This window comes from Taudactylus pleione, unplaced genomic scaffold, assembly GCF_031769625.1.
Source record: "Taudactylus pleione unplaced genomic scaffold, aTauple2 ptg001314l, whole genome shotgun sequence".
In the NCBI taxonomy this organism is placed as follows: Eukaryota; Metazoa; Chordata; class Amphibia; order Anura; family Myobatrachidae; genus Taudactylus; species Taudactylus pleione.
In genome coordinates, this window is record NW_028285714.1 from 3014954 (window position 1) to 3027118 (window position 12165).

General features: G+C 40.1%; 1 protein-coding gene across 2 annotated transcripts in view; it reads left to right on the top strand.

Moving 5' to 3' along the window:
- Positions 1-9685, top strand: part of NCOA4 (nuclear receptor coactivator 4) — a 33218-nt gene extending 23533 nt beyond the window's left edge. For both annotated transcript variants that reach the window (XM_088463048.1, XM_088463047.1), the window contains exons 3-10: positions 1821-1961; positions 2558-2646; positions 2879-2987; positions 3327-3425; positions 5560-5709; positions 6333-7325; positions 7794-7886; positions 8440-9685. In XM_088463048.1, the coding sequence (XP_088319174.1) occupies positions 1821-1961; positions 2558-2646; positions 2879-2987; positions 3327-3425; positions 5560-5709; positions 6333-7325; positions 7794-7886; positions 8440-8445 (1680 nt within the window). In that variant the 3' untranslated portion in view covers positions 8446-9685. The remainder of the gene's footprint in view (positions 1-1820; positions 1962-2557; positions 2647-2878; positions 2988-3326; positions 3426-5559; positions 5710-6332; positions 7326-7793; positions 7887-8439) is intronic.
- The last annotated feature ends 2480 nt before the right edge of the window (positions 9686-12165 follow it).

The window sequence follows — 12165 nt, forward strand, 5'->3', positions numbered from 1 at the left end:
GTTGTAGCTTTTCTTGCATCTTTTGCTGAATCGGTGTCTGCGACTTTATGCTAACGCCACTACGCTGTCTTTCCCTGGTGTACATCTGAATATGCAAGGACTGAGGGCCTACAGTAGCGTGTAAGAGATGCTGTAATGCAAGCGCCGACAAAAAATACATTGCATAAGAATAAAATAAAACACATTGTCCCTCCAGGAAAAAAAAAAAACACACATTGGCCCCCACTGAAAAAAAACCAAACATACATATTGGCCACAATAAGTAAATATAAAACACAATAGCCCACACAGGTAAAGAATAAAATGCATTGGCCCCCACCGGAAAAAAAATAAAATCTGGGACAGGTGTAGAGTGGGCAGTGTATGTTCCTGGGGCTGGGGGGTGGGGAATGTGTGATATGGTGAATAGTGTTTGCCCCTGGGATGTTGAGTACTGTGTCTAGGTAGGCAAGGGGTAGGGTGAGGAGTGTATGTCCCTAGAGCCGGGGGGGGAGTTTGGGTCTATGGGGCTTATAGATAAAGCGGAATGTGAAAGATAAAGCAGAGGAGGATCGTGTGTAACAGAGGGTGATGTATGTAGTAGAGGACGATTGTGTATATTAGTGGGTGATAGATGTAGTAGGGGAGGATAGTGTGTAGTAGAGGGTGATACAGCAGTGTGGTATATTGTGTGTAACAGAGGGTGATAGATGTAGCAGAAGAGAATAGCGTGTAGCAGAGAGGATAGTGTGTAACAGAGGGTGATAGATGTAGAAGAGCAGGACAGAGCTGTATTAAGCGTGTTATAATCACATTTACTACAGTGGTCCAGAGCAGAAGGCTTACATAAAAAGGGCTGTGCAGATCAGATTGTCTCCTGTGTGTAGTGATATCGGCAGCTCTCCTCAGTGATCCCTGACACTTCCTGTTAAAACATGCTCTAGCAAGCTGTTGGGTCCCAGAGCATGCTGGGAAATGGAGTTTCCCAAGCCACAGACTAGCATTCTATGGATTGGAAGGAACACTACAACTCCCATGAGGCCACCGTTCATATGCAGAGCCAGGCATGCAGCAGCGTGCTCTACACACACACGCACGAATCGGTACAGCTGATAATGGTAATGAGGACATCCCTGCATCGCTATCCCGTTGCTCTGATCCCGGAGCTAGCCTGAGTAGATGACTGTTAAAGCTTCTGGTTTGTGTTCCACAGCAGAACGCAAATCCAGGAAGCTCTGCAGCTGGCCCGGCCGATCTATGAATGAGTGCAGGCAGGGTGAGCCGGCCCTGAAGAGGGGAGAATGGGACCAGCCCAGCGGGAACTCTCCTGCTTTCCCGGCGGCCCAATCCGCCCCTGGATTCTTGCCAGTTCTGCGGATGATTTGATTTCTGCTGCACCTAAACTCCTATTTGTTTTGCTGAACAAAAAAAAATTGTGGAAAAAGGGCCACAAGCTTACAATCTATAGTAGTGTCATTCTCATTCAAGGTGGTGTGTAGCTGGTGAAAACATTAGCGCTCACTGCTTGACATTCGCATTAACCATACCTTGCTTGGTAAATACAGTCCAACGATAACCAAGTGTGCCTCTGTACATAAATTAGTGAAGATGGTAGTCTATAGTATAAGCTAGTGAAGATGGGGTATATGTTCGTGCTCATGAAAAGCTGTTTATACTTACCTGAGCCATCTATCTGTATGCATTCCTTTACAAACTTGTTCTGTATGTGTTGTATTGCTTGGAGAGCAAAATGCAGAACGCTGCTAATATCTATTCATGACACATACTCAAATTATTTGGAGGCTTGCTGACATTATGGTACAAAAATATTTTCCACGCAGGTGAAAGCTGAGATCCACTCTTGCATTAGCCGTAACTTGGAGTGCCTGCGCAGCCGCGAAATCTATCTTTTGGAGCAGGCGGACCTGATACAGCAGCTTAAGGAAGAGGCCCTGCGGGAACAAGCTCAGCAGCTGTATTGGGTAAGGGTTACGTTCAAATTGATATCTGGCTCTCTAATGATGGCTACACACTGACCGATATATCGCCCATTCCACAAACTGGAGGGGCCCTCACACATGCCTACATCACCAGCATGGAAACCACTGTGGCATATGTAAACTGGGGTTTGTGTGTGACATAATTTGAACTGGGCCCACTACAGTGTGTTTTACGCATTTGTGGTGCAGGGAGCATTTACATAGTGTACATTTTAATAACATCACCATATCTTATTGATTAACTTATTGGTCGGGGCCCCCATAAGTCGGTTGCCCCGCTGCACAGATGACTTGGTCTGATCTACGCCTGTAAGTTACATGGGGGTAGCAGGCTTGCAGAGCAGGTCCTTACAGCTTGAAGTATCGGGAATTACAGCTCAGAAGACACAAGTGTGTAGTTGTCACACCAGTTCCAACTCACTGTAGGAAGGTGATTTAAAATGACTATACATTTCTCCATCAGTCCCGTTTGTTTATTTCTTCTCTTCAGTCTCTTAAAGCATATGTCCTTAAAGAATGTTAGACATTTGTTTTCATAATACATTTTTAGCTTTTCTAACACTAGTTTCTTTGTTTAGTTGTTGGGGCAGTTCAATTGCCTGATTCATCAACTGGAGACCCCTCATAGTAATGATCTTGCCAATCAGATCACTGTTTGCTTAGAAAGGTTAGTACCTTTTTAAAAAAAAGAAAGTAAAGCATGAATATACAGTAGTAATTTGGTCAGGAGAAAAGTGTGTACTACTTTTTTACTTTTTAATAAAAGGGCTTTTGTTCTCATCTCTACAATGTGACTGCACTTTTTGGTTCTGAAAGTGCCTGAAAAGCACACGTCTACCTGCAAAATGTGTAAATTCTGCGATATTGTTTTTACATGGAGTTATTTTTTCCTTCACCAGGCTGGGCAGCCTTACTCTGAAACCTGAGGAATCTTCCACCATGAGTTTTGAAGCAGACATCCCTTCTCTCAGAAAAGCAATTACTCTGTTTGGATCAATCAAAACTGTGGTAGGAAAATGTCAAATCAACTCTCCACTAAAAGTAAAATAAAGAATTCTGTACACAGTCTTTTCCCAAAAAAATTAGCATTACAAGGTATTTCAAAGATGAGTAGTATTATACTTTCTTATATCCAATGACTTGGGACTAGCATAGCACCCTACCCCGAAGCTTTCTTTTTTTTTTTTCCATTGCCATTTTCTCAATAAGTCACATGTTGTACCTCTTAATGTTATCACCCCATTATTTTTGCATTCCTAGAACTAGTAGTATTCTTTGGATTTTACTAGACCTACTCCTGTGTTTACCTTCCTTTTTTTTTTTTCTTTTCTCCACTTGTGTTCCAAGAACTGTGATGAAATACCAGAGACACTTAACACCACACATCGTAGTTTTGTCACTCAAAATCCCTGGCTTCTCAATAATTATGTTCGGCCTATTGAACAGGTAATATTTAGCTCTGCTTTTTATAATGTCTTTTCCTCAAAGGATTTGAGTTAATTTGCTGTAAAGGGAGAGTTAATGTGCATACTGAGCTTGTGTTCTTTGAATTTTTTGTTATTTGAGTTTTTATACATTATCATTGATGCATATTCCTAATGAAAACTGCATGTTGCAAGCACAATATTTGTTTGAAATTATTGTAATTGAAATTCAAATACAGGTTGAGTCTCCCATATCCAAATATTCCGAAATATGGAATATTCCAAATTACGGAATATTTTTAGTATGACTGAGAAAGTGAAACCTTTGCTTTCTGATGGTTCAATGTACACAAACTTTTTTTAAAGCACAAAATCATTAAAATACAGTATACAATAACCTTCAGGCTGTGTGTATAAGGTGTATATGAAAAATAAATGAATTTCATGTATGTACACAATTTTTTTTTGATACTCAAAATTGTTGAAAATATTGTATAAAATTACCTGCAGGCTGTGTGTATAAGGTGTATATAACACATAAATGCATTCTGTGTTTAAATTTGGGTCCCATACCCAAGATACTTCATTATAGTATGCAAATATTCCAAACTAAGGAATAATCCGATATTCAAAATACCCCTGGTCCCAAGCATTTTGGATATGGGAGACTCAACCTGTACTCCCTTGATGCTTAGCTAATATGCAAAATGTGAACATTACAACTGTAACAAGTTGTAGTACATTAAGGGGGGTATTCAATTTGATGGCAAAGTTCGAGGTCGGACTTTTCGCCATCATCGCCGATTTTTCTGGGATAAAGTATCGGGCACGTGCCCGCTTTATCCCAGTATTCAATTAGGATGCGGCGACAACGGGACCAGGCGGAAAGGTAAGTATGGGAAAGTGCAGGGCATTTTCGGGAAATCATCCTGGGACCCCCTAAAGATGTCCAGACATGGGGGATCACTATGGGTACCCCAGTTTTTGCCTGTTGAAGGGAGTCGGGGTTTTCAAATAGCTGCGGCAGGTGCATAAATGCGCCGGTGAAGAGCATTTTTTTTTTTTTAAATAACTATGGCCATCAAATTTGGGGTACATGAAAATGGGTGCAAGCATATTTTTAAGTCCCTAAAATGTTTTTTTAAAAATTCTTCAAAAATGCACCTGCCGCTACTACCCACCCGCAATGAAGAAAACACCTACCGCATACTTGGGAACCCCTCTGGAATCTATTTAGCTACTTTAGGATTTTGTCCCCCTTTCTCTTTTTTTTGTTTTAACCCCAAAATTCAAGTTAATTTTTTGGGGTGTCCTGATTGTTTAACTTTTTTTGACACATTAATATTAGGGGACATTCCCAGGGGTGCAGGCTATATAGTTTTTTATTTTTTTTGTCTGCACCCCTAACAATTCTGCACTTTTTTTCGCCACCTATTGTGTGGAGAAAAGTTATCCCCGTTTTTTTTTTTATAAAGACTTTTTTCACATCGGCGAAAAGTCTTTGAAATTGAATATGGGGATAATTAAAACAGGCGAAAATGATGTCATCGGCGATAAATTATTGCCGATAACAGGTTTTCGCCTCAAATTGAATACCCCTCTTAGTAATAGACATTTAGTCACCTAGAAATGTCTCCACATTTACTTGCCGTTCTACTTTAGCACTGATCGTTTTATCTGCACACTGGAAGGACCTCCTCTACCCTTATATCTAGAGAACCTGATGCAGGAGAAAACATTCATGCTGTAGTAATTTAAACATTTGGAGCTTGATTCTGAGTCTGATGCAGTGGAGCGATGTTTCTTGTCTGCACATGTGTCCAGATGTTAGTTCATACAGGGTCACAGTATAAATTTGAACGCACGGTTGCAGATATGTGAGGGGTGTTCCTGGACGCTGACTGGGAGGTAACGGGGATGGCTTAAAAAAATCCCTGGCGAAGTTGCATCTTACGGGAGTGTCGCGAAAAGCAGTTCCATACGAAGACGCTGGAGAGATCTGCATCCGACTCAGAATCACCCCTTAGTGCTTAGCTGAGTGATAGCCATTTAGACAAATCATAGCACTTGGACTAGTGTTGTTGCAATTGTAAAGTAAATCCAGGAACTGTACTGCTCAGTTTATTTATTTTGATTGAATATTTTATTGTGAGTAGAAACCCCTGTCTGGGACTCTGAACACCCCTCTGTGTGATTGGCTGTTGGAAAACCAGGCTCCCAACCTTCATCCGTGTCCTGCTGTACAGGTTCCAAGCTCTTCTCCCCAAGATTGGCTTATAAGAACACAAATTACTGAACCTATCAAGGTATGCTTTGAAGCAGGTCATTGGTGCATATATGATAACGTTCTATCACTTGTAGTGATATAATGAATTCTGTTATATAATCATTAAATCTTTGTAATCGATAAAATATTTAAACTGTTCGTTCCCTGAGTCTTATGAACTAGCATAATCTTAGAATGATTTTCCTACGGTCACTTGAATTGTAAGAATAGTTTCCTGTAACATTACTGTATTGGTTTCTGCGATTTGATAAAGGACTTTTGTCAGAAGCCACATTTGCAAAACCATAGTTTTAGAATTTATTACAGGCAACATATGTAATAAAACTATGGTTTTCCTTTTATTTTATAGCCAGCGTAATGTTTTTAGCTACATAGCAATGTTTTTTTGAGTGGAGTTACCAATTATAAGTTTTACTACTATACATTTCTGATGGTCATTTTGTTCTTTGAAGTTGCAATTGAGTGGTCTGTTGAAAATGAAGTGTATTTGTTAGTGCATGGTATAAATATTGTTTTGATGTATTTTTTAAGTTGAACGGTAAATATTGAGTTGTCAAGCTTATAGCCATTAACTAGTTAATTTGTGGAGATTAGCTAGATTGAAATATTATAGCAGCTAATTATTTACTCTATACCTCACAGTGTACCGAAACTCCCAAACCTACATTTAATATTGAGCAAATGTGGGGTCAGTTGGGGGAATTGCACAATTGGCTACAGTCCCAGAATAAAGAAGATTGCCCAGAGAAAACTAGCATCCGTGCACGTGATGACTCCTTTTCCAGCTCTTCTTTTTCTTTTGAAAAAGTAGACAATGATGATTTTGACCTCCAAGATCAAGAAGAGATGGATCTCTCAGAATGGCTAATTTCCCCATCTGAAACCGAACAGTCCAGTGATGTTATGGACAAGATGAGGCTCCTCTTCAAGCCTTTTGTGGAAGACTACAGTATTAGTGATTGGCTTCTGAAAATGGAGTCCTGTAGTAACTGTTGTGGTGGTCAAACATCTGCTTTGGAGATAGAAAATCTTGGCAACCTCAAGTGCCTCAATGAGCAGCTTGGAGGAAAGAAGACATCAGTTTCTACCAATGATATGTGGCTCTTAAATCAACCTCAGCCTCATTTTAAGGTAGAAGAAATCTGCAAAGCTAATGAGCCCTGCTCTACCTTTTCTGAGTGTGTTTGTGATGAAAGCTGTGAGAAAGAGGCCCTTAGAAAGTGGTTGTTGAAAAAAGAAGGAAAAGATAAGAATGGGATTCCCATAAATCAGGAGCACAAAGACAAAACTGGGCAATCTGAAAAGTCAAAGCCTTCCATTAACATGTGGCTACATCCGTGCAGACAAGACTCAGATGACCAGAGTTGTAGCAAGAAGACAGAAGAACGTGACCACTGCCTTCGGCATTTAAAATCTTTGCTTGAAACGCCATTGACCAACTGGGTTATCAAGTCCTGTACAGCAAATGAAAAAGCAGACAGTAAATGGAACCTTCCCACAGTAGAAACACTCTCTCCATTCCATTTTCCTCTAAATGCAGACAGCTGGGTGTTGTCCCCAAAGAATACAGATAACGTGGAAAAGCTAGAACAGCTTGGACTGGAGGATAAGTGGCTACTACGTAAAAAAGCACATGTAAGTGTCTAGATAACAGTCTTTATTAGCGTCCTCTCTGCAGATTAGGGTAACTAGTGAAAGAGAGAGCAGCCGGTATACAGATTTCAGAAATGAGGAATACCATAGTGCCATATTCTATTATATCATATTGCTATATTATAGTATCATTGAGTGAAATAATTATCCAGCATTACCTAATTTGCCTCCAGTTTGCTTATTGAATGTGTGTCTGTGCAGTGTAATCTAGTAGGAGTATTTAGTTTGTATGGACACATTGTCTGCAAGTTTTTACAAATCTTGAGCAGACCCAAAGAGAAAAATAGCCTGATTCTTGTCTGTTTATATTCAATCACAAATATAGTGTCCTTATTGAACAATGTTAATAGCATAATCAAAAGTGCTACATTAAAGTTATTTATGGGTTATCACCACAAGAGTATTTTAGTAGTATTTTTAATGGGCATAATCCACATTCTTGTTCTTTAGGATTATAATGGACTTCCCAGTGTCTGTGACCTGTTTGCCTGTATGAAACTTGCAGCTGACAAAGACAAGTGGTTATTCCATACACCCCTACAGGTAACATGTTCCACAGTCTCATGCAACTGGGCAACAATTCAATGTATCGGGGCTTGCAGTCCAGAAATTATTGATCATCTTTAGATGGGTACACACTGGAGTGATATCGGCCCGATATGTAGTTTCTGGCCAAATCGGAACGACATATAGTTTAGTGTGTTCGGCCAATCTGCGCACACCTGCCACCATTTACGATATCTTCAGGTCGGCCGTGCTGCTGGCCAATCGGACGATATCGCATGCGGCAAGTTAATGAAGGACAAAGAGGGAGCGCTCCACCCTTCATTACATCCTTCTGATGTGTACAGCAGATAAGACCTGTCGGCCGCCATATCGTCCAGGTACACATTGCTACAGTGTGTACGCAGCTTTAGTGTAAAATTGCAACACCTAATATAATAACTACCTTTTTTTTTTTAAAGTTGTTTATAACGTCACGGTTGCACACATTTAAGGGGTCTGCATAATATTGGTGATTTATCTTTATGCAAGTACTGTAAGACAGGGATGTGTTTGACTTGCTTTAATTGATTGTTTTTCTTTTTATATATAGATGTGAATGTAGAACCTTGTGATTTCTGAACCACTCTACAACCTTCACGCTGACGACGCACTCTCTCTCAGACCTCCATGAAAGTGTTTGTCGGTTTGTTCTGCACATTCTTTTTTTTTTTTTTTTTGTCATTCAGAATGTCATCCTGCTGATCATTAACGTGTTGAAATATGACATTTAAGGCGATGCTTAAACCTTGAGCATTAGAAACATTGTTTCAGTTAAATCAAATTCTGTTTTCAATATATGATACATTTTCTCCAGCGCCCAATTATACCTGTCTATCCCTGTAATTGGATTCTTTTGTTGTAAAAAGAATACACCAAAAGAATCCAATTACATATAAAAGGTGGCCTGAAGAACTGCAGTGGTTTCTTACTACTTATTACTGCCAAGTTCATGGTCCTCCATATTGGGCATTCCTGAAGATCCACCTTAAAGTTATCTGTGTGCATTCTTTATAGCGATGTGTAGCAAATGAAATCTGAGCATACTACAGTATTCTATTATACAATACTTTGTAATTAAAGATTTTCTGTGTTTTTTGCCAACACATGTTAATATAATGAAAAAAACGCTTCTCATCACAGCAAAAGATCCTTGCCACAGACTGAAAAGGCAATGTAATGTCTGAAACATAAAGCATTGTTTTTAAGGCAAAGGTGCTTTAAATCACATTTCTTTTACAAGTAATGAAATGAGCAGGAAACATCCTCTAGTCCTTTTCAAATTATAGCAATTTGCACAGAATGATGGGGGGAAAGGCAGTTTATTTTAAAACCTCATGACTTTTAACATTTAGATATGTAATTTTTTCTTTCTTTTTGCTTCCTGAAAACTTAATAACTATATATTTGTATTGATTATGTTTAACTGTTTGGAAGCCTTTATTTTATTTAATCAATTTTGTTTAGTTTAGCCTATCATATTGTTGTATATTTCCATCAACAAAACACAGGAACATTTTATTGTAATGCAGTCTCTAAATAGATACACTATAGGGTCTTCAATTGATGATTGACTACAACTCCCAGCATACCCAATCAGGAGCTTGTAGGTGATTAGCTTGGAGCACTTGAATGTGTCATGCAGATATATTTTTATTTGGAATGCACAGGTGCCATGATCTATTTTCCATCAAACATTGTAAACCGCCTATTTTACATAACTTTTCATAATGGATAAATGTCTTCAATATATTATTTTACTTTCATTTGAAGTGTTCCATTAAAGAGTTACAGCAATACACATGGCTTTGTGGTGTGTGTGTGTCTTACATTGTTTAACAGTGCATCTTTGATTTTCATGGGATGGTTGTTGAGGTGCAAATTAATAATTTCAAATTAAAAACAATCTCGGAAGGAAAAAACTCAACTCAGGTACCCCCAGTAGGTCATGTTTGCTGGATTTCTTAGACTGTGCACAGGTGAGGTAACCTATTTTGCTGGGTCAGTAATTATCCGATCTACTTCCACAGTAAGAACATGACACTTATTTAGCAAATTAAAATAAAAAATAAGACTCTAATAATAAAATATTGTTTAACATATATTATCTCTCTTGCCTGACACCAAAACCACTTTGTAATCTGACATCTTTTAGTTATTGATTGTAGTTTGCTTTGGGGACAGGGGTCATATATAGACATTTTTCCTACAAGTTTGCACTTTTTTCATTTCTTTACTTACAGTGAAGAGGAACGTCATTTTTTAACTGAGTCTGCCTATTAGTGCGTCTGATGTCTGGAAAGTTAGGGGAGACGGGCATGATGCCAACACCATTCATTTCTACTGGCAATGGAAGACTTAATGTCTGTTACAACAAATATAAAAGTAGATGGTTTCTGCAAAAGCTTATAACTGTTCATTAAAGACTAGCGAAAGATTTCAATCTAACCAACTGATCAAATAAGAATTAAACTTCTACAGATTGATCTGTGACATGTATGACAATGGCAGTATTTACTGCTGACTTTTTATAATCGTATCGCTGCCCATAATAAAAAGAAATCATTAGAGGTTCTAACTGCATCTGTAATTTAATACCCAAGTAGCATTTTGTTCTGGAGGAAATTGATTCCAGCTGTTTGTTATAATTCATATTATAGTGGTATTTTTACAATGCTGCTTTTGTTTCCCTACATACTTCTCACATGGTTGCAGTAGAAGACTTGAGATGTCAGACAAGTATTTTTAAAGAACATATTCTACCCTACTTGGCCTGCTACAACTCCACGTTATATTGAAACTGCATCTATGCTCTTTCATGTCACCAGCCATCCAGCCTCTGCTGCCCCATTCTGCCAAAACTTTCTGTTTCAAATAAAATTGTAATGCTAATTTAAAAAGCTGTTTGTTTATTTCTCTGGTTTGAATTACATATGCAACATGTCCAAGTACACACTTGAAGGCACAGTGACCCGAGTTCAGCAGCACATCTTTTAATAACAGCATGCAAACACTATTATTTTAATAGAATTTCATTTCACTTGACTAAAACAATAGCAAAAGGTCATTGTGAGGAGTACCTTTGCATGTATGCAGTTCTCTGCAATAGACCTGAAAATGTTTGTATATTTTGGTTTTGCTGTCCACAGGCCTGATTCAAAGATGTACGCTACTGCTGCCGCAGCTGTGAAAATATTCAGTTATCGCAGCTGCTGGAATTTCTATTGAGACGCCTATTGGCGGCTTTACAAATCCAAAAAATTGCGTAAAAAGACACAGCTTGGCTGCAGATCAGTTGATTATCGGACTTCTGAATAACCCTATTGCCGTGGGAACTCAGACGCCTGAGCCATTTTTACTGTATACCGGATCGCAGTCGCAGGTAAAGACACACCCCGGAACCATCACTACATGACTGCATTTGAATCACCACCTCCCTGTTGCTGCCTATAAGCGGTCCCTGCCTGTTACTTACTTTACAAATAAATCCTCACTACCTGTGCCATCGGTAATGAAAATGGACTACGATGCATGTGCAGACCACCGATAATCACTCAACTGTGTAAACATCAGTATTGAGTCCTTCTTTGAATCAGGCTCTATGGGGGTGATTCAATTGTTTTTATTTAGGGCGCGCTATTTCACTGCCCTGTTTATTCGCCGTCATCGCTGCTAGCCAGCCTGCTTCTTGGGTCGTAATTCAATTGTTTAGGATGTGGGCGTGTAAACAGGTGAGCGGCGATGAGCTTCTCAGCACGCCCGCTTGTCTTCAGTGCCCAGACTCAGCGTCCCTCCGGCTGCCTTAACCAGTGATGAAGACCCAGCAGTTACTCCCCTCCACACACACAGCAACCCCACCCCCTCTCCGACACTCACCGCACACCAGCAGCATGACAAGGGCACAGAGGGATCTCGACCGGATCCTGGCCGCAGGCAGGGGACCCTCTCCCCTCCTCCTCCACGCCATGTGTGCCTCTGCCATAATGTAACTCAAGGCAGCTCACACTGCTCGGAGGGAGCATGGAACGGGGTGGTGGCTGGGATGCACCGCAGCAGAACCCGAGCTGGCTGGGGGGGGGGCCAAGCCAGACAGATCTACTCAGATGTAACTGGAAAGCATGGTAGTGGTAGCGGCGGGTCTCTGATCCCTACAAGGACCATGTGCCATCCCCTGACCTGCCACACCAACTGGGCGCAACTCGGGGATGTGCGAGGATCCACAGGAGACCCTTCCCTTCCAAGCCCGTGCAGCAACCAGGAGGCGTTGTGTAATCACTGC